This window comes from Drosophila yakuba, chromosome X, assembly GCF_016746365.2.
Source record: "Drosophila yakuba strain Tai18E2 chromosome X, Prin_Dyak_Tai18E2_2.1, whole genome shotgun sequence".
NCBI classification, from domain to species: Eukaryota; Metazoa; Arthropoda; class Insecta; order Diptera; family Drosophilidae; genus Drosophila; species Drosophila yakuba.
This window is the reverse complement of record NC_052526.2, coordinates 7,528,558-7,551,675: the sequence shown is the minus strand read 5'-3', so window position 1 is coordinate 7,551,675 and position 23,118 is coordinate 7,528,558. Positions and strand designations below refer to the sequence as shown.

Genomic DNA, 23,118 nt, shown 5'->3' with positions numbered 1-23,118 from the left:
TAAATATGGAAATGCAACAGCGGAAGCACTGTTTTTTTATTTATCATATTATAAATGTTAATAAATTTATATATGTTTACTATTATTTAACAGCAATTAAACGAATAGGCTATATATATATATAATCATAAAAAATTAAAAATAAAACGCGCGCCGTACCTTATCGATATACTAATGCATACCGCGTGTTATACCAAAAGATTGTATCAAATGTTATAAAAGTTAATTAAACCTCTTGTAATTCGATGTAGTAACATTTAAATTTGTATATGTGTTCTTTAAAATATGTTTCGTATAAATAAACTACAAGTAATAGAATGCTTTAACATTTTAGGAGCAAACACGCTATAAATTAGAGTGACCAGATATCAGCCATAATAGATATCGGCACGCTAATCAATAATCGCCAAAACCGATGTTTCGATATTTCCATTTTTGCCATCACGGATCGATAGTGACATCGATGTTTTTCCAGCTCTATCTAGTTGGCATCTCGAAGTTGCGATAGTTGGCATGTTACGTGTGTTTTCGGCTTCCTCGCTTCCTTCTCGTTCTCGTTTCCTTCCTCCTTGATTCCGATTCCGAGTGTTGTTGCATCGAATGCAGTGCGTGTATTGTGCGGTGCAACAACATCCGAACCAAATTATCTGAAGCGAAACACCGCGTGCAGCAACAACAGAGAAACACACTCATCACACACACTCGCGCACGCACACGCATGCGGTTATTATCGCAACAGCAACAACAACTGAAAAACAACAACAACAACATCTCTAACGCGTTGAGTATTGCGGAGTATAGCGTTTTTTTTCGCTACATTTGCTGTCTGACTGGCCGCACAATTGTGTCCGTTTCCGCTGACAACTTCGAAAAATCATTGTTTAAACCGAACTGATATATAAACTTCAAGCAAAACACCGAAGAAAACAAACAAAAGAGCGAAAAACGCGTGTGTGCGCGGTCTGTTGCTTATTTTTTTTTTTGTGGTTAACAACAACAAGCATCGGAGTGACAAACAACCGTTAGCAATTGGAGGATCAAAATGGTAAGTTTAAGTTAGCTGGCCTTCTGCTGTTGTTGTCGCCGCTAGCATGACTTAATATAAATTTCTTTGTTGCTAAATTTTGCCATTTTCCACACGCACACACACATTCACCCACACACACACACTGACACCCTCACATGCATAAAATAAAAACAAAGCGCCTGCAGAAGCGGAAGAAGGAGAATAATAATGAGAAGAAGCAGCAGCAGTAGGCAACTCATTCAATAATTGTTGTTTTTCTTTTTCTTGCGCTTTTGCTCTTTCCTCTTCCACCCACACACACGCACGCACACTCTCCTCCCGCTGCACCTTTTTTCGTATTTGCAGTTGTTTTCTTTGGTTATTTCTAAGGACGCATTTTATTTCGCATTTTCGCGTGGCCTGGAACCATGTGTTTTTCTCTCCCTCTCATGCTCCGTCTTCGCGCTCGGCCCTCTCTTTCGCGCACACACGCTGAGTTTAATTTTGGCATTTTTTTTTCCCCCCGCACACGAGTTAAACGAATTCAGTCGACAAAAGTTGCGCTAGGTTAGGGTTAAGGCCATGCGACTCAGGGGCAACATGTGGGTTAAGACCATGGACGGGGGAGGGGGCTGTGGTCCATCATTAAATTGAAGATGAAAACTATTTTAGGGGGCGGCACTGTTTCGAATATTATCAAAACTATACCCTGTTTCTGGCAAATTTGAATTTGAGTATATATATATTTGTTTATTATATATTTTATATAATTAGCCCAATGTCAATTAATGGGAATTGGATATATTTATGCCTATAAATGCTTATAAAACAACTCAAGTTGTTTACAAGTAGCGAAGCTTGTTTATTTTTCGTTGTTTTGATTTGCAAAATGGGAGTTTTGTTAGTAAAACAAATAATTCGAAACTTGTAGTTTTATAATGCGCGGATATACTAATACTAATACTAACCTATACTAATTATCCCTATCCTTATGATAAAGAAATAGATTTGAATTCTTATCGTTTATTCACCCGAATTTATTCGTTATTATTTTTCCAAGTATTTTCCTTTCACTTGTTGCTCAGCGGAGACAGCAACCGCGCAGGAGTGAGAAACCGCTAGCAGAGACCCAAACCATGTCAGCATTTTTCGGGGGAATCCCCGCAGAGGGGTTTTCACTGTAGAACTGCAGTGGCTGCAGCTGCAGTTCGGAACTGCATCCTAGGAAATGCGAGTTGCCCCTCCCACAAGCTGCGCTGCTTTGCCTCTGCTGCATTCAGAGGATTCAGAACATTTCTGATTGGGGAGGGTGGGTAAGTGGTCCTCCGAGCCGTGTTATGTATCGCCGTTTTCGCTTTGGCCACTGCATTCCGAGTTTTTTGGCGCCTGCGCTTTGCACGCATTTCCTCGGCCTGCTGGTCAACATCTCTGCCAACTTCTGGCAATCCCCTCATTAGCTAAATCTCTCCCCATTTTTGTAACATTTTTCAGGTCTATTTTCCTTGGCCTTTGTTTGTGTCCTTTTTTGTTCGCTTTTATCTGGTTTTATCCGCATCTTTTGTTTTTATTTTTTCATTCGTCAACCCTGTTGATAAGGGTTAATGTTGTGGCTGTTTATTTTTCGTAATTCCTACCATTTTTTGTTATTTTTTTTTGGGCAACAACATGTTGATGTTTCTATTTGTGTGAGCGGGTGGGTGGTTGATGGAAACACATGTTTTTGGCCAAAGCTTTTCAACATTTCCCTTGTTGCAAGGTCATTCGTTTTGATTTTATTTTGTGTGTCAACAAAAATGTTGCAATCCAGTAATAGACGGGAGGTGTGGATGAAATATTACAGAGTTGGGTTCTATTAGGGGTGTGAGAATAATGCTTTCGTTATTGGACTGCATTTGAGTTGGTAATATCCAACTTCTTTTATCTTTTGAGCTTAAAAACATGACTATATAACTATCTCATATCAAATCAAATTCTTTTTTTATAATTAACTACTTGCGTGAAATACTTCAAATACATAAGTCAACAAATATTTCTAGCCAAAAAAAAGTACAATAGAAATATTAAGGAAATTAGGGATTATCAAGCAATTAAAAGAAGGAATTAGTTAAGCTGGTTTTAAAAAAAAACTTATTTGAAACTATGGGAGTGTATCATACTGCTTTAGATCATTTGTTGCCCTGATGGACCATTCCAGCGAGTGTTCACTGTGCATCTGTTTGCATCGGCTGGTTCTGTTTGCTTTGCTTTTGGCCCAAGTCCCTCGCCAGTTGTTTTATCCCAGAGCACACAGAGGTACAAGAGGTGTATATATACATGTATGGACGCATATAGCCAGCGAACGAGCCAACCAGACCCGTCGCCAACCCCCCCGGCGCCCTCCAGCACCCTACCCCTTCCCCCAAGGACGTGCCCACATCCACATCCATAGCTACAGCCGCAGCAGTCTGTCTTGCTCTAATTGCTGTACATGCGCTACAGATTGCTGCTGCTCCTCCAGCTCCTCCTGCCCCCCAACTTTCGACCCGCTCCAGCCCCCTGACCAACCCCTCGTCCGCTTTCATCTGAGCCAACTGAGCCAAAACCCTTTTGTTCCAAGGGGTTGAGGGGGTGGCTACAAGAGTTGTGTGGGCGGGGAGATGGGATGGGATGTGGGGTTTCTGGAAGCAGAGGAAGCACATGCATATTCCGCATAAAGGAGGAAACTTCGTATCTCTGCATGCCAAACATTTTGTTGCTGCTACTTCGTTTTATTGCCACATGGGGAGGGGGGTGGGAAAATGCCAACCCCTTTTCCGGGCTAAAGTGGAGCACTGTGGTCCGCGGCAATTGTTGTGATGAATATGGTGGAATAGGATTGTAGATGATAGCGTGGTATTAAATATATATTTATTTTTATAAACTAAAGGAAATTATAAAATTAGGGTCACAAAACATCTTTAAATTAATATGTGCTGGTCAAGCAAATAAAGCATAAACCATATCAATAAAAAAAGATTAATAATAAAATAATGGATAATAATATAATGATTAAAAATCGAATAATGATTAACAATAGATTGATGGCAATAAAAATGATTAATTGGGACATCCTGCCGCAAACTTAACCCACGGTGTCCTTTGCCAAGGGGTTGGACTCTCGCGTTTGTTTATCGCCCTGTTCCCAGTTCCCAGTTCCACGTTCTACGTTCTTCGTTGTTCGTCGTTGTTGGTTCTCTGTGCTGGCTCGCCTTTCGTCGTCCTGACCGTGGAGAGATGTTGGCCAAAAACCCACCCCATTAGCCCATGGGCCCACCCATATCGCACCCATAACACCCTGCTTAACCCGTTGGTAACCCCGTTTAACCCCCGGCTCCCCTGTCGCTGGCCGTCGAAAAAGTGCAGCCCAACTTTGCCTGTGCGATGTGCGATGTGCTCGTACTCGTGCTCGCTGTGAAATTTCCATTTTGGGTTTGTTTTTGGTGGTATTCCAAACTGGCTGGCAAACTGGCAAAGTGGCCCGTAGCTGCTGCTCGACAACTCCGGTCTTCGAACTCCGGCCGAGGTTTTTGGGTAGTTGGCTCCCACACGCGCATCGAGCCAGTCGCACAATTCTCCGAACTCTGAAAAATAGTGCCCATCTGTGCCCAATTTGTGAACAAAGAGGTGGCTTCCAATTGCCAGGTTAACTTGGTTGCCAAGTTGCTAAGTTGCTTGCTTGTTCTCAGCTTATTAGATCCCAGGATCTGCCGCAGAACCTCATCCAACCGGCGACGCAAAGCATCTGACCGTTGGTCCTGCTTTTTTCCACCCAAAAACTCTGTGAGTGTGCTTTCCCCTCTATACATAGATATATTTTTTTTTTATATATATATATCCCTTGCTGCTTATATATATTTTTTTTGCTGCCCGTTTGCAATTGGGGGTTTCCCCCATTTATTTTTTTTCTTCACCCGGCGTGCGCATTTTTTTTCGCTCGTGCTTTTTGTGCCGTTTTTTCTAAACATCCGGGGAAGTCCCCGCACTTTGGTTCGCCCTCAAAAGTGTGCTACAAAAATGGATGCGGTTTTTCGTGCTTTTTTGTGTCACTTGTCATCTTTGTTTTCGTTTGCCTTTCGTTGCCATCTATGTGTGTGCATGTATGTTTGTGTGTGTGTGTCTCTGTTGGTGTGATTTTATTTAAGTGAATCCCCGTGAATATTTGTGTTATTTTTTTGAGTGCTCGCGTCATGTTTGTGTGCAGCATAAGAACTGGGAAACTATGAAAATATCGATTTAAATTCGCGATGTCGTTCGTTTTACTAGTGCACTGCAAGAAATTTAGTGCAAAACGAAGTGCACTATTATGTTTTAAAGACTTCAGCGTCAGATGAGTGCATATATCGAAAATGTTTTCAAAGTACCAAACAATATAAAATTCATATTTTGGGTGAAACAATTAACAATTAAGACTTCACTTTTTGCACTAAAAAAAGAATGTTTTAAAATTCGTTTAAATTATCAGATAATAAAACATTTACACAATTTTTAAATTACAGACATCGAAAAAGCGAAAAACCCTGTTGGACGCCGATGACGACGATGATAATTTCGATGAGGACGATTCGGGCTCCGATTTCGACGATGACGAGGATCCAGATCAAATAGAAGTGCCCGGTAAGTCATCGCATATCGCATATCGCATTTCGTATTCAAACCTTTAAAACCAAAGCTTCTGCTTAACTGGCCAGCAATAAACAGTGAAATGTGGGCTCACTTTGAAAGGGAAAGGGGGGTGTTGGGGGGTGTTGGCATCGGTACGGCACGGCACGGCACTCGGTTTTCTATTGTTTGGACAACAATTTCCATAGGTAACCCCCCACCCCCTCAATGTTGTGGGCCTTACTTTCCAACTTTCATGCAGTTTCAGAAACGAGTGGGAACCCCGAACCCTACATAGTTTTTTGGCCACCCGGGCGTAGGGATTTAGTTTAAAAACAGGGGCGTAGCAAAAGGGGTTGATATAAAAGAGGTTGGGGGATTGAGATAAAAGCGAGCAAGTGGGTGCTTTTTTGGGGAGGAGCTCCCCAGGAGCACTGCCAGGCAGTAACGCATTCAGTAGGTATTTCAATCAACTGTGCCAGTATTTTATCCGTTTAGTTTATGAAATTCCTATGACATTCTTGCTAATCTTGCTAAAAAATGCTGCAGAAATGTGCGGCTTATTTCAAAAAGGTTTTATAGCTCATATAGCCATATAGCTTCAAATATCACTGGTTATGAAATGCAAACTAATAGTTAGTTTCAAAGACTTGTTTATTACACAAAATCAACAAGTATGACAATTACTTTCTGATTTATTTTGAGAATATATTGTTAAATCGAAGGACCACTGCATTGCTGTCTTAACTTCAATGTTTCCTAATGAGTTATACCAATCCCTTTATAAGCGCACCCATGCAATTGATTTGCTATCCAACCAATATTAATTAAAAGGCCACTCGCATTAGTCAGTGAAACATTAATGAAATTACCCAGGCACCCCCGCCATCTGAGACCAAAACCGCTATGCACACCTGTCCAGAAGTCCAGAAGTCGAAGGATACATCCAACGATGTCCTGCCAAGCCTTGCGCTCTGTTTGCCTCAGATCTGCTAGATATCGGGGCATATATATATATATATACGATATGTTTATATATACAACGGCCTATATGGGAATTATAAATGCGCACATATGTGCCCGTACTCGCATATCCGCCATGGTGGCTCACACTCTGGCATACAAGCCCGATTATATGGCCATATATATATATATAGATATATGTATATGTATTCGGGAGGAGCCAGTGGTTCCGTGCGTCATTAACTGTCGGCTGGACATCCCGCGGTAAATTATTGAACTCCGGGCATCGAAGGGCCAGTTATGAAGTCCTTCACTCGCAAACAACAACTGAAGGATTAAACTAATAGAGTCAATTATTAAGCAAGCTATATCGTACTCTTGTGCAACTTGTAGTTTTTTTTCGTGTAAGAAAGGGGCAAGTTTCCTGACAGGTGTGTGTTTACTGTAAGAATACCGAGTACTCGTTAAATAATTGAATAGCAAATGGCGTTTGAGAAAAACATTTGCAGTGTCCATCGTTTGGTCAAGCAATTGCTATTTGCATGTCTCAATAATAGAGTAATTTATGTACGAAAAATTTGAATTATATTTATATGCAGCAGTCAAGCTGCTGTGCTGCAGTTTCGCTAATCTTCAACATATAATTATATTATGTATCTTGTACATTGTGTGCTGTGTCTTTGGTTTTCTTATTTGTTGATTCGCGTGCCTGATGTCTGAGATCCCAAGAGCCTTTTGGGATTTGTGGTGCACGGAATGTGGTGCAGGGAATTCGATTTGTTGCCATCATCTTGACCGCCGCGTCCATTTCCATCTCCAGCTCCATCTCCAGCGCCATCTAGCGGGGGTGGCGGGAATCACGGGCATTAACGCATTTGGATGCAGTCAGTATATAGACGAATGTGCATCTCCATCTGCATCTGTCCATGTGCGCTGGAGTGCGCATATAATTATGATTATATGTATCGGCCAACTGACCTTTCCCACTGCCCCGCCCACCCGCTTGCCGCGCCTCCGCCCCCTTTTCGTGTGGCACATAGTGGCCTGGGCCAGTATATCACATACTTAGATGCACCTTATGTGCCTGGTGGTATGCTTGCTCATTAATTAGGTATTTACCTTAAATGAGGGGTGGTTGGTTTGGGTATGTCTGCAATTTGTGCAGCTCATCTGGGGAATCTGGGTGGTGGAATCTCGGAGGTGGAATGTCGCAGGTCTTCGATTCGCATTGAACGGGTTTGGGGTCTAATGTGCACAAATTGCATTAGGTATTCGAACACACACACTCGCACACTCGCACATTTGCTCATTTGCACACAAAAAGCGGGAAAGCCCCCGTTTCTAATCACGTGTTTCCGAGTGCAAGAAGGTGGCAGCATTTGTGATTCGAGATCCGAAAAGGCGACACTCAATTGTAGTGACATTTAATGGTTTATTTGTATAAATTCCTGTAACGTTTCATGTTTTATTTGTATAAATTCCTGTAACGTTTCATGTTTTATTTGTATAAATTCCTGTGATTAAATTCCGTTTAATGGTTTATTTGTATAATTGCTTGTTTGGTTGCTAATAGTGTTGTGTGTCTTTTGTTTTCTCGAATTTCAATAAGCATATTTGTAATTTCCAAGAGCTCAACCAAATTCAAAGGCAAACGCATTTGCAAACTAGAATTTTCTTTAATTCATACAAATGATTTCAAACATAACAACAGATAACTTATTAAAACTTTCCATGCTTATTTCTTATATATATTTTATTTTTTTTTTAGGTGGTGGTCGCGATTTGAACACAGCCGTTACGTACGCCCAGAATATCCGCAGTGGAGTGGGCGTGGCGACTAAGGGCGGTACACCCATACCCATAAGTGGGGCCAAAATTGTTATAGGCAATAATAAAATCAAGCCAATATCGTTGTTGCGCATCAACAACAATAACAACAACATTATCACCAGCGTCAACAGTAGAAACAACAATATTGTCAGCAGCAACGGCAACAATAACAACATCAACATTAACAACAACACCGTTGTGCGACAAATAGTAACAACAACAACAACAGCAGCAGCAACACCAATCACTGTGGGCGGTACACCAACAGTTGGGGGCGTGGCACTGGGCGGAAAAATCACTGCGATACCGATAGTAGCGAGAAAAGTAGCCCTAGAGAATAATTTAAACAATATGCCAAAGAAACTGAATAACGCGATAACGGGTAAGTGCAATTAATCTCCTCAAAAAAAATAAATGAAGATATATTATCAAAAAAAAATAAAAATAAAGAACACAGCACACACAGACGAGAAGCGGAGAACTTAATAATATTAACAGCAGTGTTGCCAATTCATTAATCGAATTTACACAAAAATTTACCAGAAAGTGGCAGTCACTTTATAAATGTGTATTAAACTAGAAACTATAAACTATATAAATTGGAAAACTCCATTTATTATAAATGTGTATTAAACTAGAAGCTATAAACTATATAAATTGGAAAACTCCATTTATTATAAAGTTTTAGTTGAGCTTAGTAAATTCCACAAACAGATTCTGTTGAGTTCGATATGAGCAAATCAATCAGGTATTACACAAATACCTTTACATTGCAATTAAAAATATTAAAATATATAGTTTAAATACCTAATGATGTACATGTAACTAATAGTTGGCAGCACTGGCTAAATAGAACTAGCTGTGATCACAAATAATTAATGATGCTTGTGTTGTTCTCTTTCTTTATTTCTCTCTATTCCTCCACTCAACACTTTAAATTGCTTTTCTTGATTTAAACCCGATTTATATATGCCGCCAAATGAAATGTATATATTATATCATTTTCCCCCCAATCCCATTTTCTATGGTTTATTTCCTCTTTATGTTTTTGCGTTTCCTTTCCTTTCGTTTCGTTTCGTTTCGGTTATTGTTTCTTTGTGGTTATTTGTTCTGTTGCTTACGATTACCCCAATGGTGGACATCTCGTGCTCCATTAGCCATGGGCAGTCCAGCGGCCAGGAGCAGCGCTGGGAGCAATGCTGGTACGACGACTGGTTCGTCCCAGGTTGGTGGTGGTGGTGGTGGTGGCTCCATTGGCACCATTGGCACCATTGGCTCCACCAGCAGCTATCTGAACAGCCTGAGCACCAACGAACTGATGAATCTGGCCGCCTACGTGGCCGCCAAGGGCAGCAACGCCCCACCGCCTCCGCCGCCGTCCACAGCCGCCAATTCGGTGAGGAACTCACCAGCAGTGAGCGGCGGCATTCCCAATCCCATTGGCAATTTCTTTGGCGGATCGGCGGCGGCGTCTACTTCAGCCTCTGCTGCTAATTTCAATATGGCCGCGTCTTTATTGGCGCAGAGTAAGTCGATTAATGTTGGTAACAACCAAGAAAAACCGCTCTTCTTTTCCAAAATCTCAAGCAACAATAATACTATAATGTGTGTGTGTGTGTGTGTGCATGCATGGAAAGTGTGCGGCAGTTGTGGGTTAAGTGTGTGGCAGTTGTGGGTTAAGTGCGTTGAAGGAGGTGGTTTTTGCGTAGATAGTTGCAAAGGTAAGATTATACACGCAAAGAAATATTCAATTCATACTTTTTGGAATAGAAAATATGCGAGTTTTGCAGAAAAGCACTCCTCAAAATGGCTTTTATTTGTTTAATAATCAGCTCTTAAGAATAATGGAATGTTATTTCATATCTTTCGGTTTAGTTAGTCTTCAATTTGCCCATGTCCATTAAATTGTTTCATTATTTTCTTATTGTCTTATAAGAATTATGTTTTCTTAGCCAAATTTAGAATGTAACGAAATTCGGAAAGTAGTAGGCGCCTGTCGTTTCTTTCGTCACCTAACTTTGTCACGTCCAGCTGAATGCCACTACATTTTTACGTTTCGAGGAAAGCAAAACTCCAAAGAAAAATTTTAAAAATTTGTTTTGTATAATTTGAAATTTTTGTAACTCAATTTTTTTTTTTGTACGGTAGATGTTAGCAGATTAGTAAAATTTTGAGTTTGTGTAATGGATATTATAAAGAAGACAAATGCCATTAGCAATAAGAAAACAGCACTCGAAACGAAGGACGTAGAATTACCGCCTCTGAAGCCACTAAACTGGGACGCAGTGCAGCAGGAGATCAATGTGAAGGTGGCGGAGGCCATGAAGGGCTTCTACAGCGTTCACTCCAAAGCGCTGCACAAGATGGAGCGGCTGATACGCCAGAAACTGGTGCCCGAACTGACGAGTACTTCGAGCAGCGACCTCAAGGAGATTGCGGAACTATTGCGACGCCTGGTGGACCGTGTGGAGAACGTGGAGCCCGTCATTAAAATCAAGGTGGAAGAAGCCACCTTGCCGCAGCCACTGGACAAGACGCAACTGCTGCGTCAACTGAAGAATGGCTTATCGGTGGTGTCGCGCAGCTTGGAAGATTCCGGAGCACCTGGTAGCCTGGAAGCGGCGGCGGCGGCGGCGGCGGCCACTGTGACTACCATTGTCATCTACCGCAATCCTCGCTGCAACGGCAAGTCCATCAGCGAGAGGAACTTGCTGATGGCTCGGGCACACAAGTCGCGACCCAAGTCGGAGCCCAGCAGTAGTGCAAAGAGCTCGGATACCTACGTGGTCAGAGAACGGGAGCGGACCCAGTGCCAAGTCAATCTGGTGCTGCTGAAGAAGTCGCTGTTCTCCATTCACCTCAATCGCAACAATCGCTACTGGCCACCCGTCCATCATCCGCGCAGGCATGCGAAGACCTTGGTCCATCTGCCAGTGGACACGACTCCTTTTGACGGCTGACCCACTGGATGGTAGACACATTTCCTACAAACAGTAGAGCGATTCTTTCCAGTCGTTTGGAGCTGCATCACTGGAGTAGATGCGAAATAAATGAATTGGCTTGCCTGCAGAACCATTGTTCATTAGCTTGGGTTAAATTTATTGAATGAATCGCGGGGTATTCGATTGATGTGTGAATGTGTTGTGGGAATATAGATAGCTTATTGCGGATTGAGTAGATTTGTAGGACACTCGCTAGATTCTGTAGTCTTTAGTTGAGCTGACAAGTGATTAATGCCATCATAAAGTTGATTACTAACGAAACTCTTTCTATTTTCTTCCCATCTTTCTATCTTCCTCTGTTCTCCGACCGCCTTCCTCTGTCTCTTTCCATTCGATGTCTCCCCGCATATACACCTCTCACTCACTCTGGTGTATGTCGTGTATGCCTAATTAACCAACCAACTAACCACAACATTATCCAAACAACCAAACAACTTGCTGCGAAAACCACAACCAACCCGAATCCCTTTACCTTCCAGTGAGTTATGCGGGCGGAGCTGCTCCAATTCGCGCCTTTAAGGTGGCCGGAAATGTTGGCGGCATCGGGAACAATCAGAAGCCATCAATGGCCACATCCGCCAGTGGCGGTGGACCGGCTGGCGGTGCACCTGGCAGCGGTGTGAAGGGGAACAACTCGATGATGGAGGCCGTGCAGAAGTTGATCGCAATGAATCCGGAATACCTAACCAGTGGCATACCGAATAACGTATTCCAGATGTTCATGCAATCGATGCAACGTCCACAAACGGCACCGCCGCCCATTCAGCCAATGAATCCCAACGCAATGGTGACCAGTGCAGCTGCAGCAGCAGCGGCGGCGGCTGCACACGCCTCAGCGGCTGCCTATGTCCAGCAGGAGGAGGATGAGGTCGACTACGAGGAGATGGGTGTAGCCGAAACCTACGCCGACTACTGGCCAGCCAAATGTAAGTTTTAATTGCCGGTGGTGTATAGACCAAAATTTAAGTGACTAACACACGTGATTTGTCTCGATCCCGCAGTGAAACTGGGCAAGAAACATCCGGATGCCGTTGTGGAGACAGCATCGCTGAGCTCCGTGGAGCCCTGCGATGTCTACTACAAGCTGTCCCTGCCGCACGAAACAATCAACAGCGGACATCTGAGCGCCCTGCAACTGGAGTCCATTACGTACGCCTCCCAGGCGCACGATCACCTGCTACCGGACGGAAGTCGCGCTGGATTCCTGATCGGAGACGGCGCTGGTGTGGGCAAGGGTCGCACAATCGCCGGCATCATTTACGAGAACTATCTGAAGGGGCGCAAGAAGGCGCTGTGGATATCCGTGTCCAACGATCTCAAGTACGATGCCGAGCGGGATCTCAGCGATATCGGGGCCACCAGGATCGAGGTTCATGCGCTCAACAAGGTGCGTCTCAAATGCAAGTCAACTGCGATGGTGCTATTAACTCATTGTCATCATCCCATTTAGTTTAAATACGCCAAGATCAGCTCCGATGTGAATAACAATTGCAAGCGAGGCGTAATCTTTAGCACATATTCCGCGTTGATAGGCGAGTCCAATAACAAGACGGGCAAGTACCGATCCCGCTTCCGTCAGCTTCTGCAATGGTGTGGCGAAGACTTCGAGGGCCTCATCATCTTCGACGAGTGTCACAAGGCCAAGAATCTGTGTCCCGTCGGTTCTGGCAAGCCAACCAAGACGGGCCAGACCGTTCTGGAGCTGCAGCAGAAATTGCCCAAGGCACGCGTGGTGTATGCATCCGCAACGGGTGCCTCGGAGCCCAAGAATATGGCTTATATGGTTCGTCTGGGTCTCTGGGGTCAGGGCACGGCCTTTGGCAACTTTAACGACTTTATCACCGCCGTGGAGCGACGGTAAGCTGACTTGATTTATATGAACTGAACATTGTTAACTTTACACACACATTTGCTTATTTCAGCGGTGTGGGCGCCATGGAGATCGTAGCCATGGACATGAAGCTGCGTGGCATGTACATCGCTCGCCAACTGAGTTTCAAGGGCGTGAGCTTCAAGATCGAGGAGGTGCCGCTCTCCAAGGAGTTTCGAAAGATCTACGATCAGTCCGTGGAGCTCTGGGTGGAGGCCATGCAAAAGTTCACCGAGGCGGCCGAACTGATCGATGCCGAGAGCCGAATGAAGAAGACGATGTGGGGTCAGTTTTGGTCCTCGCATCAGCGCTTTTTCAAATACCTTTGCATCGCCGCCAAGGTTAACCATGCGGTGCTGGTGGCTCGCGAGTCCATAAAATACGGCAAGTGTGTTGTCATCGGTCTGCAGTCCACCGGCGAGGCACGAACTCTAGATCAGTTGGAACGAGACGATGGCGAACTCACCGACTTTGTGTCTACGGCTAAGTAAGTAGTCGAAAACTACTTCTATACAGATTCATTAACACTCACATTCTTTTCACAGAGGTGTCTTTCAGTCGTTTGTCGAACGCCACTTTCCGGCACCCGACCGCAATCGCATCAACCGCATCCTGGGTCTCTACGATGAGACTCCTTCCCTGTCATCCGCTGCCGATTCCACCTCCAGCTTGGGTAACAATAGTAACAGCATCACGGCGGCTGGCAAAAGAAAGGGAAGTAATAACAATGACAACGGCTCCACAAGCAGCAAGTCGAAAAAGAAGAAGCGCAGTGGATCTTGGCAAGATAGCGACAGTGACGATGAGGATACAGGCGGGAAACGCAATCGGAAACGGGATGGAGGCAACTCGAACAGCGATAGCGATGAGGCAAATAGTGATGACGACCTCAGGAGTGATATGGATGACGAAGATGAGGACGATGAGGATCACGATGTGGACAGCGATCGGAGAAGCGTGGCAAGCGATGCTAGTTCCGATTTTAATCCCTTCTTTAGCGGCAGCGATAGCGATATCGATCCCTGGGTGAATGCGCGCAGCAAGAAATCAAAGAAGACCCAAAAGAAAACCAAGAAAAAGGTGAAGAAGGAGAAGACCAAAAAGGAGACCAACTCATCAGCATCCAGTTCAGCCGCAACCGATCCCAGTGGCAGTACGTCCATGTCCGCTACTGTCGTTGCTGCTCTGAATGCGGCCAAGAACCGCAAATCCCAGCTCTCCACGCAGGATAAGATCCAGGATCTGCTGCAAAAGAAACAAGAGCTGAAAGGCACAGTCACGCCGGTGGGTGTGAATGGTGTCAAACTAAACTATGGTCCTCCGCCCAAAGATGCAATTGAACGAGCCTGCACGATGAAAGAGGAGCTGCTGCGCAAGATCGAGCGACTTGGCTCCCGACTGCCGCCAAATACGCTGGATCAATTGATCGACGAACTGGGTGGCCCGGATAATGTCGCCGAAATGACTGGTCGAAGAGGTCGCGTTGTACAAACTGATGATGGTAACATCCAATACGAGTCCAGAACCGAATCGGATGTCCCACTGGAAACGCTGAACATAACGGAGAAGCAGCGCTTTATGGACGGTGAAAAGGATGTGGCAATCATTTCGGAAGCGGCGTCCAGTGGTATTTCTCTCCAGAGTGATCGGCGTGTCTTCAATCAGCGACGACGTGTCCACATTACGTTGGAGTTGCCCTGGTCCGCCGACAGAGCCATCCAGCAGTTTGGGCGTACCCACCGATCCAATCAGGTCAGTTGAATATTAAAATAGTTACTGATTCTTCGTATTATAATACAATATCTTTGATCAGGTTAATGCGCCCGAGTACATCTTCCTCATCTCGGATTTGGCTGGTGAAAGACGTTTCGCCTCCACCGTTGCCAAGCGTCTGGAATCGCTGGGTGCACTCACCCACGGCGATCGCAGGGCCACGGAGACTCGTGATCTCTCCCAGTTTAATATAGACAACAAATATGGTCGACAAGCTCTGGAAACGGTGATGCGCACCATAATGGGCTACGAGTCACCGCTGGTGCCGCCGCCAACGGACTACAGCGGCGAGTTCTTCAAGGACATCGCTGGTGCCTTGGTTGGTGTGGGCATTATAGTGAATAGCGAGAGTAATCCGGGCGTGCTGAGTCTCGACAAGGACTACAACAACATATCAAAGTTTCTCAATCGTATTCTCGGCTGTCCGGTGGATCTGCAGAATCGTTTGTTCAAGTATTTTACGGACACCATGACGGCAATCATTCAGCAGGCAAAGCGCGGCGGTCGCTTCGATTTGGGCATTGTGGGTAAGTGTGTCGTTGAGCGAGAGTCACTCCTAATCCGGGTTAATTGTAATATCGTCGTATCTATTTTACTTCACTAGATCTTGGAGCTGCCGGTGAGAATGTGACCCGCGTCCGACTTATTCGGTTCGTGCGCAAACATGCCACCGGCGTGGCGCCCACTGAGATGCACACGGTTCGAGTGGAAAGAGGCATGATCTGGCAGGAGGCCATTGACAAGTAAGTTAAGCGATATGACTGTAAATAGGAAATTGTTTCTATGAATTTGGAATTAATTGCAGATATGCCGATCTGTTCAACGAGAACGAGGGCTTCTATCTGTCCCACCAGCTGCGCAATCAGAAGCGAACCGCCATTATGGTGGTAATCCTAGAGCAACAGTCACGCAACAGCAGCTCGACGAGCAGTACCACCGATTCGGACAGCGGTAGCAAGAAAAAGAAAGCTCGCAGCAAAAAGGAGATCATGTGTCAGATATACCGACCAAACACTGGTCTTCAGGTGCGCCACGAATCGCTTTTCGAGCTCGAGAAGAAGTATCGCAAGGTGGCCAGCGAGGAGGCGGAGCCGCACTGGACGGAACAGTACGATGCCTCGGTGAACACCTGTTCGCACGCCTACTGGAATGGCAACTGTAGAAATGTCAGCCTGGGGAACGACTGTGAGGTGAGTGTGTATAACTTTGAGAGATTTCACTAGTGAACAATCTTTAACGACTGTTACCCATCTTTGCCTTTTGTGTTTTTTTTCTTAGGTGGGCTTGCGTCAACGCTTGTACCACGTTCTGGCTGGATCCGTGCTCTCCGTTTGGGGACGCGTAGAGCACATACTGAATACACGTTCCAATAGCAAGATGCAAGTGATACGCATGAAGACTACCGAGGGTGAGAAGATTGTGGGCACCTTAATACCCAAGTCCTGCTTCGAGCCATTGGTGGCCGATCTGCGCAGCGATTCGGAGAAGCAGGAGGAGTTTAACTACTAAGTGTGTGTAGAGTGGGTACACTGGAGTATCAGTTGTGTGATTTTGTTATGGCTTCACTTTTTGAGTCCGCTATTTTCCCCGTATCTTCCAAACCCGAGGCCAAGCAATATTTGAATCCACAGCGGATGGTATGGAGCATGTGCAGCAGGCTAAGCTTCAACCTAATATATATATATATATATAAATACTACTATAAATACACGTAAATACATAGCGTATGTGTAAGAGGACATGAATTATGGCTCCTGAACAGCAGCAAAGGCTTAAGAAACCAACATTTTTTTTTTTTAATTTTAAATAGACTTAACCATGTACAACCCAAAACGCACGTACATACCACCAACCCATCCATCAGACTTTGGCTCGTCATAGCTCATAAAAACACCACACTCACGTACTGACACCCGCGCAACGGACAGAAGATATGATGATGATATATAGAGAACGAAATGAAAACGCTTATAAATGGACTTTTCTCAATGATTTAACGATTAATTTAAATTCGGTTTAAGCTTAAAGTCTACGTTTACACACAAGAAACAGCCACGTTTTGTAAACTATTTATTTTTATTATTACTATATATATAAATACGTTTTTTAATTGTTTTTAATGTAACAATTGTAAGGCTGCAGCGCAGCGCAGCGCAGCAAAAAGTGAAACCCCCAAGATAAGGCATTTTTTTTTAATCAAACAAAACTTTGTAATTAGGTATTTACTTGTAATGTAACTAATCTTAAGTTTAACCAACAGACATTGAGAGGCATCTGAATATAAGTTAAGAGAATCGCGTAATAAAAATGTTCGCTGAAAAATCATGTGAATTGTGCACGCATACGTACAGTTAATAAATATAAATGTGCGGATTAAATGAAAACTGTGGTCTTGTTATTCCATCTATTTATGGCTTGCTAGTTCCTACTTATTGGTTTCAAAAGTAATGCGAATCGAAATGTAAGATCTTAAGATCGAAAAAACTGAAAAACGATTTTCGCCAAAATTTCCTTATTTACGATTGGTAGTTTTGGTATAACTTGGCTAAAAATGGTCAGAAAGCAAAAAGAATTACAGTTTTGTACTCCTAATTACCAATACTAACCAACCAAATCACTTTTTGACCGACTTTATTAAAATAATTTTTGGCCAAATTTTCGCACTTTTTGTAAGGGGTAACATCATCAAAATTTGCAAAAAATGTGAAAAAAAAATTTTTTTTTTCTGAAAACACAGTTTGATTGGAAATTTAATTACGAGCTCAACGAGGTATGACATTCCATATTTGGACCATTATTTCGGGGTTTTTCATCATCTCTTGGCTGAAAATGGCCATTTATCAACGTCGTTCATTGTTTGAACTTGGCGCCAGCTTGGGAATAGTAATCGAGAGCGCACTAATCGATAGATTTCGTTCAGCATATGGTACCATATCTAACCGGCTGTTTCGTGTTGTGGTTATTTCATAATAAATTCTTGACGGAAAGCCCCCAAGAATCAACGAAATGCAAAGCACTAGGAGCACCCGGCTGCTCTCCTTGGCCAGGAGATTCGTCCACATGCGGACGGCAGCGCAATCAGCCCGGGATTCCACAGGATTGGGAGCGGAGAAGTCAAGTGGCACGGCATCCACATCCGGAACGGAGCAAACCACGCATTTCGGCTTCCAAACAGTCCGGGAAAGTGAAAAGGAACAAAAAGGTGAGTGCGCTTGTAGCTAGCCCCCAAACGGAGCACCGAAAGTAACCCTATTTTTGTGCACAGTGCACGAGGTCTTCGAACAGGTGGCCAACTCGTATGACATGATGAACGATGCCATGTCCCTGGGCATACATCGCGTGTGGAAGGATGTGTTCATTGAACGACTGGGTCCCACGCACGGAATGCGCCTGCTGGACATGGCCGGCGGCACCGGAGACATCACCTTCCGCTATCTGCGCTACCTGGCCAACCAGCCGAATCCCCAACAGCGTTCCAGTCACGTCACTGTGTCGGACATCAATCAGCACATGCTAGACGTCGGCGAGGAGCGGGCCAAGCGTCTGGGACTGACCACCGACCAGCTGTCCAACTGCATCGTCGCTTGGCAGTGTGCCGATGCCGAGAAGTTGCCCTTTCCGGACGCTAGCTTTACCGCCTACACTATTGCCTTTGGCATCCGGAACTGCACGCATGTGGATAAGGTAGAAGCCTCCTCATTACTTGTACTTGTTATACTCATTCCTCCCACATCCCATTCCAGGTTCTTTCCGAGGCGTATCGGGTGCTGCAGCCGGGCGGACGCTTCATGTGCCTGGAGTTCAGCCATCTGACGAACGAAACGATGCAGTGGCTATATGACCAGTACTCCTTCCAGGTGATCCCGCCCATGGGCCAATTGCTGGCTGGTCAGTGGCAGGCTTACCAGTATCTGGTGGAGAGCATTCGCCGGTTTCCCAAGCAGGAGCAGTTCAAGCAAATGATCGAGCAGGCGGGATTCGAGCAGGTGTCCCACGAGAACCTCACCTTCGGCGTGGTCAGCATTCACTCCGGCTTCAAGCTGTGAGAGCTCCGTGAGCTGTGATCTCTGCTGTAAGCGATTAGGAAATCCTGAAAACCCATTTGGTGGTGCCTAACTATCATGTATTTGTTTGGTTTTTCGCGTTTAGCCACGCTGCTCACGTCGACCAGGTCATAAAGCATCGAATTGAACAAGCTCCTCTGTGTGTGTGTGTTTACATTTTGAGGTTTATGTGGCTCTTTGTCAAATATATGTATTATATGTGCCAAAAAAAAAAAAAGAAGCAAAACCCAAACACGATTTGATGCGATTTGATGACATCTGCGGCGGCAAGGCCTGGGAAAGACCTTGAGAGTACTGTGTGCCAGACCCACTGCGATGACCGGGCGAGATATGCTAACCCAAACAAGTAAACTGTACCAAATGATTCAATTGTTCAATTGATTTAAATTCGAAGCAACCAGGCAGTAGTTTTCAAAAAAAAAGTGAAAATCAATGTAGGCTAATCGAAAGTCCATCTACGGCTATGGTGTGTGATATAATGCAAGCACTATCCACTATCTATGGCTACATGCTGCTGATTTAGGTGAAATTTATGCGTGTTAATGCTGAATTTTAACGAATTTCAGTTCAATTCAGACACCATTCAGATAGCATTGAAATGCCATCAAAATAATTGACCGTGCCATGCTAATTGCTAATTGCTGCTTTTCAATTGTACACTTTTGCTTTTATTACAATGCTTTTATTATGCTTTCACCCGGCGCCTGATTAGCACGAATATCGAACGACTTGGACACCACCGAATATCTTGACACGGATTATGTAAGAGGCGACACTTTTTTGATTTGTATCTAAATTGCAGGCCATATCATAAACCTTCGGACCATCTGCGGCAGCGGAAAGTGAAAAGAGTCCGGCGATGAAAAGCAGAAAACATGCAGGCCATTGAAAGCAAAAGTTTGGTGCGTGCTGCGCATGCGTAGGTGGATTCCGGCCAATGGGACAGTGGAGCGGGGCAGCGAAACCAGCTGAATGAAGAAGTGGACAAGTTGATGGGTTTCATCAGTTGATGGGATAGTCATAAGCTTCAACTTTAAAGTGAGGCATCTAAGTACGATGTAAAATCGGTAGTAAAGGAGATATATTACGTACTTCAGGAATCTATGTATATGATGATGATCTGCGGCACCACAGTGCGTCGTGGTCAGGTGGCGGCGTAGCATAATGAGGCGCACTGGTCAGTGGGTGAGGGGTGTGTTTGTGATTGCGGCAGGTGAAATGGCTGCGTAAAAGTCATAAACTGCCCAAATCCATGCCGTGTGCCATGCCGATGAGCCGACCCACCGACTCTGGTGCATTGGCCACCGATGTGGCGATGTTATTGCTGGCGATTGGTATGCACAGTGGGTTTTGTGGCCAGCACAATGGCCACTCCACTGTGCCGCGATGTCCGCTTTATAAATACAACAGCGACCAAGGAAGTTCATTTCATTTTCTTGGCGGCGATCGCAGCAAACGGATTAAACGCGAGGCGATCCAACCCCTATACTATATACATATATATATATATATACTGTCAAAATATATATCGAAAACAAGCGACATGCATCTCTTGGCCAGTTCGAGGAGCCTCCATCTGCTGATGGTCTTGGCTGTGATCGTGGCTAACCATCGCGTCGATGCCGCCTTACGTTTGCGCCAGACCAGACGCTCGGCCACGCCCCCCGCCAGTACTACGCCCACCTTGACAGTGACCAGCGAGGAGGCGGAGCCACAGGAATCCGTGGCGGAGAGTGCACCGACGACGAGCGTGGTCACCGAACCGGAAACGGAAACAGAAGTGCAAGTGGAGGTCACAACCGGAAAGCACAAGCGTGGCATTCTACACGGCCACGCCCACCTGCAGGGCCAATGGCCCGCCCGCACCTATGCCGCCCACTACGGCTACAGTCTGCAGCTGCCCGGAGGCAGTGCCTTCCTGGCCGCCGCTCCACCGCGCCGCCACTTCGTCAAGTACGGCCATGGTCTGGTCAAGCCGCTGGTTTCCGGTTCCGGTTTGCTGCCCGCCCTGGTTCCCGCGCCCGCTGCCCTGCTGCCCGCCGTCGCCCCAGCCCTGCCCGTTGGATTGCCCACTGGTCTGCCCGCCGGCGTAGCCAGCGCCATTCCCGCCGGCGTGGCCACTGCCATTCCCGCCGGAGTGGCCAGCGCCATTCCCGCTGGTGTGGCCACTGCCTTGTCCACCGGCGTGGCCACCGCTTTGTCCACCGGCGTGGCGCCGCCCTCGTATGTCCTGCGTCCCGGCAATGCGGTCGTCTCCTCGTACAGCGTCAACTATCCGCACCAGCACCTGCAGAAGCCCGTGGTCTTCCAGTCCGCCGTGAAGCCGCTCCACTTCCATGCGCCCGCTCACGCCCATGTGCACGCCGTCCAGGTGAGTTGGCCACCAAAGGAAGCTAGTTCAATATACCTATTCCATTGTTGCAGCCAACCTATGTGCAGACCTATGCTCCAACTGCTCCGGCTGTGCCTGTGCAGCCCGTGCAACCCATTCAGCCCATTCAGCCTGTGCAGCCAGTTCAACATCTTCAGCCAATCCAACCCATTCAGCCCGTTCAGCCGGTGCAACCGGTGACCACCCATCACTTCCAGCCCGTGCAGCCCCTGCAGCCAGTTACTCCAATCCAACCAGTTCAGCCCCTTCAACCAGTTCAACCCCTGCAACCCGTCCAACCCATCCAGCCCATCCAACCCACAGTGGCCTTCGGTGTTCCGGCTCCCCCAGCTGTGGATCTGCCCGTGATCCCCCAGTTCCCGCAACCGCCGCAGTTCCCCGGAGTGCCCACCTTTAGCTTCCAGCCTGCCCAACCCGCTGTGCCCGCTGTTCCCGCTGTGCCCGCCCAGCCTGCAGTGCCAGCTGCACCAGAAGCCCCCGAAGTGCCACAGGTTCCCGCCATTCCTCAGATTCCGGCCATACCTCAGATCCCACAAATCCCACAAATCCCACAATTTCCCGCATTCCCTCCGTTCGGCGGCTTTCCGCAGATACCGCAGTTCCCACAGGCGCCAGCCATTCCATCGCCTCCACCGGTGCCAGCAGTGCCAGCAGTGCCAGGAGTACCAGCAGTGCCCACGGTGCCTGCTTTCCCCAGTCCACCCACTAGCCAATTCTTTCCGGCTGCACCACAGCCACCACTGCCCCAGCAGCCACCCACCTTCGGTCAGCCGGAGTCGCAGTTTCCAGGCGGCATTGTGCCGCTGCCGGGCTCCACACCCGTGCGTCCGGAATCCGGCACGGGCATAGCCTCGCCGCAGATACCCCAGTCGCCGGAGCCGGAGACGCCGTCGGAGGTGCCACCACAGCGTCCGTCTGTTCAGCAGCCACCGCAGCAGCCGTGGAAGCCGGTCTTCTACAGTCCACCCACCGAATCCGCGCCAGCGTCGCCCAACCGGCCATCGATCACCCTGCTGCCGCCCTACGGCAGCTCGCCAGCTGAAGGTGAGCTAAGAATGTGCATTCTATGCCACAAGGAACTCCATCTAGTTGGTTTACACTTTCCAGGTTACCTGCCACCCGTGGGCAGCCAGCCATCGTCCTTGAGTGCGGGCAGTGGTGGCATCGGCAGCCAGGGCGGCATCTTCGACCAGCTGACCGACGCCGAGCTGGAGCACATCTTCGCCCAGGCCAACTTGGCGCAGCAGCAGCATCAGCAGCAGCAACAGCAGCAACAGCAGCAACAGCAGCAGAGCCACAACTACCACCACTACTGAGCTCGCCACTCACTTCATTTTCTTTAGGGATCTTTTCAAATTTTTTTTGTTTTTTTTTTGCAGCGCTCGCTCATTTGTACTCTACTTGTATTGTAAATTATGTTGCTATTAAATAAGTTATTTATGGAAAAATTCAAGTGATCGTTTCTTTAATGCGTAAATTAAATAAATAATTATAAATTAATTTATTAACTCATTGCTTGCCTAATGACACCCATAATATCTTAGTTTACTTCCTTATTTATTTATCACATATATATGCATATTTGAAAACTCCTTTTTGGC

The 23,118-nt window shown here is 46.1% G+C and overlaps 4 protein-coding genes across 7 annotated transcripts; all 4 read left to right on the top strand.

Annotated features, from left to right (window-relative positions):
* Positions 1 to 473: 473 nt before the first annotated feature.
* On the top strand, positions 474 to 17,445 carry LOC6524582 (protein strawberry notch). 2 transcript variants are annotated; one of them, XM_039374955.2, is made up of 13 exons: positions 474 to 1,045; positions 5,521 to 5,638; positions 8,355 to 8,798; positions 9,574 to 9,942; positions 11,898 to 12,344; positions 12,420 to 12,805; positions 12,869 to 13,275; positions 13,341 to 13,775; positions 13,834 to 15,040; positions 15,102 to 15,588; positions 15,666 to 15,804; positions 15,867 to 16,251; positions 16,340 to 17,445. In XM_039374955.2, exons 1-13 carry the CDS (start codon positions 1,043 to 1,045, stop codon positions 16,568 to 16,570), a joined length of 5,058 nt encoding a protein of 1,685 aa, XP_039230889.1. In that variant the 5' UTR covers positions 474 to 1,042; the 3' UTR covers positions 16,571 to 17,445. The 2 variants fall into 2 exon arrangements, with proteins under 2 accessions (XP_039230889.1, XP_039230890.1); XM_039374956.2 differs by lacking the exon at positions 9,574 to 9,942 and having other exon boundaries at positions 475 to 1,045.
* LOC120321634 lies at positions 10,334 to 11,488 on the top strand. The gene has a single exon (XM_039374975.2). The coding sequence runs from the start codon at positions 10,600 to 10,602 to the stop codon at positions 11,374 to 11,376; it is 777 nt and encodes a 258-aa protein (XP_039230909.1). The 5' UTR covers positions 10,334 to 10,599; the 3' UTR covers positions 11,377 to 11,488.
* A 546-nt stretch (positions 17,446 to 17,991) lies between the features above and the next one.
* LOC6524581 (2-methoxy-6-polyprenyl-1,4-benzoquinol methylase, mitochondrial) lies at positions 17,992 to 19,257 on the top strand. 2 transcript variants are annotated; one of them, XM_002100402.4, is made up of 4 exons: positions 17,992 to 18,263; positions 18,327 to 18,745; positions 18,805 to 19,133; positions 19,211 to 19,257. In XM_002100402.4, exons 1-3 carry the CDS (start codon positions 18,068 to 18,070, stop codon positions 19,105 to 19,107), a joined length of 918 nt encoding a protein of 305 aa, XP_002100438.1. In that variant the 5' UTR covers positions 17,992 to 18,067; the 3' UTR covers positions 19,108 to 19,133; positions 19,211 to 19,257. The 2 variants fall into 2 exon arrangements, with proteins under 2 accessions (XP_002100438.1, XP_039226927.1); XM_039370993.2 differs by having other exon boundaries at positions 18,805 to 19,257.
* A 76-nt stretch (positions 19,258 to 19,333) lies between these two features.
* Positions 19,334 to 22,970, top strand: LOC6524580 (proline-rich extensin-like protein EPR1). Of its 2 annotated transcripts, none has more exons than XM_039370988.1 (4): positions 19,334 to 19,471; positions 19,928 to 21,496; positions 21,550 to 22,561; positions 22,625 to 22,970. In XM_039370988.1, exons 2-4 carry the CDS (start codon positions 20,378 to 20,380, stop codon positions 22,831 to 22,833), a joined length of 2,340 nt encoding a protein of 779 aa, XP_039226922.1. In that variant the 5' UTR covers positions 19,334 to 19,471; positions 19,928 to 20,377; the 3' UTR covers positions 22,834 to 22,970. The 2 variants fall into 2 exon arrangements, with proteins under 2 accessions (XP_039226922.1, XP_039226920.1); XM_039370986.1 differs by having other exon boundaries at positions 19,401 to 20,163; positions 20,223 to 21,496.
* Positions 22,971 to 23,118: the final 148 nt, after the last annotated feature.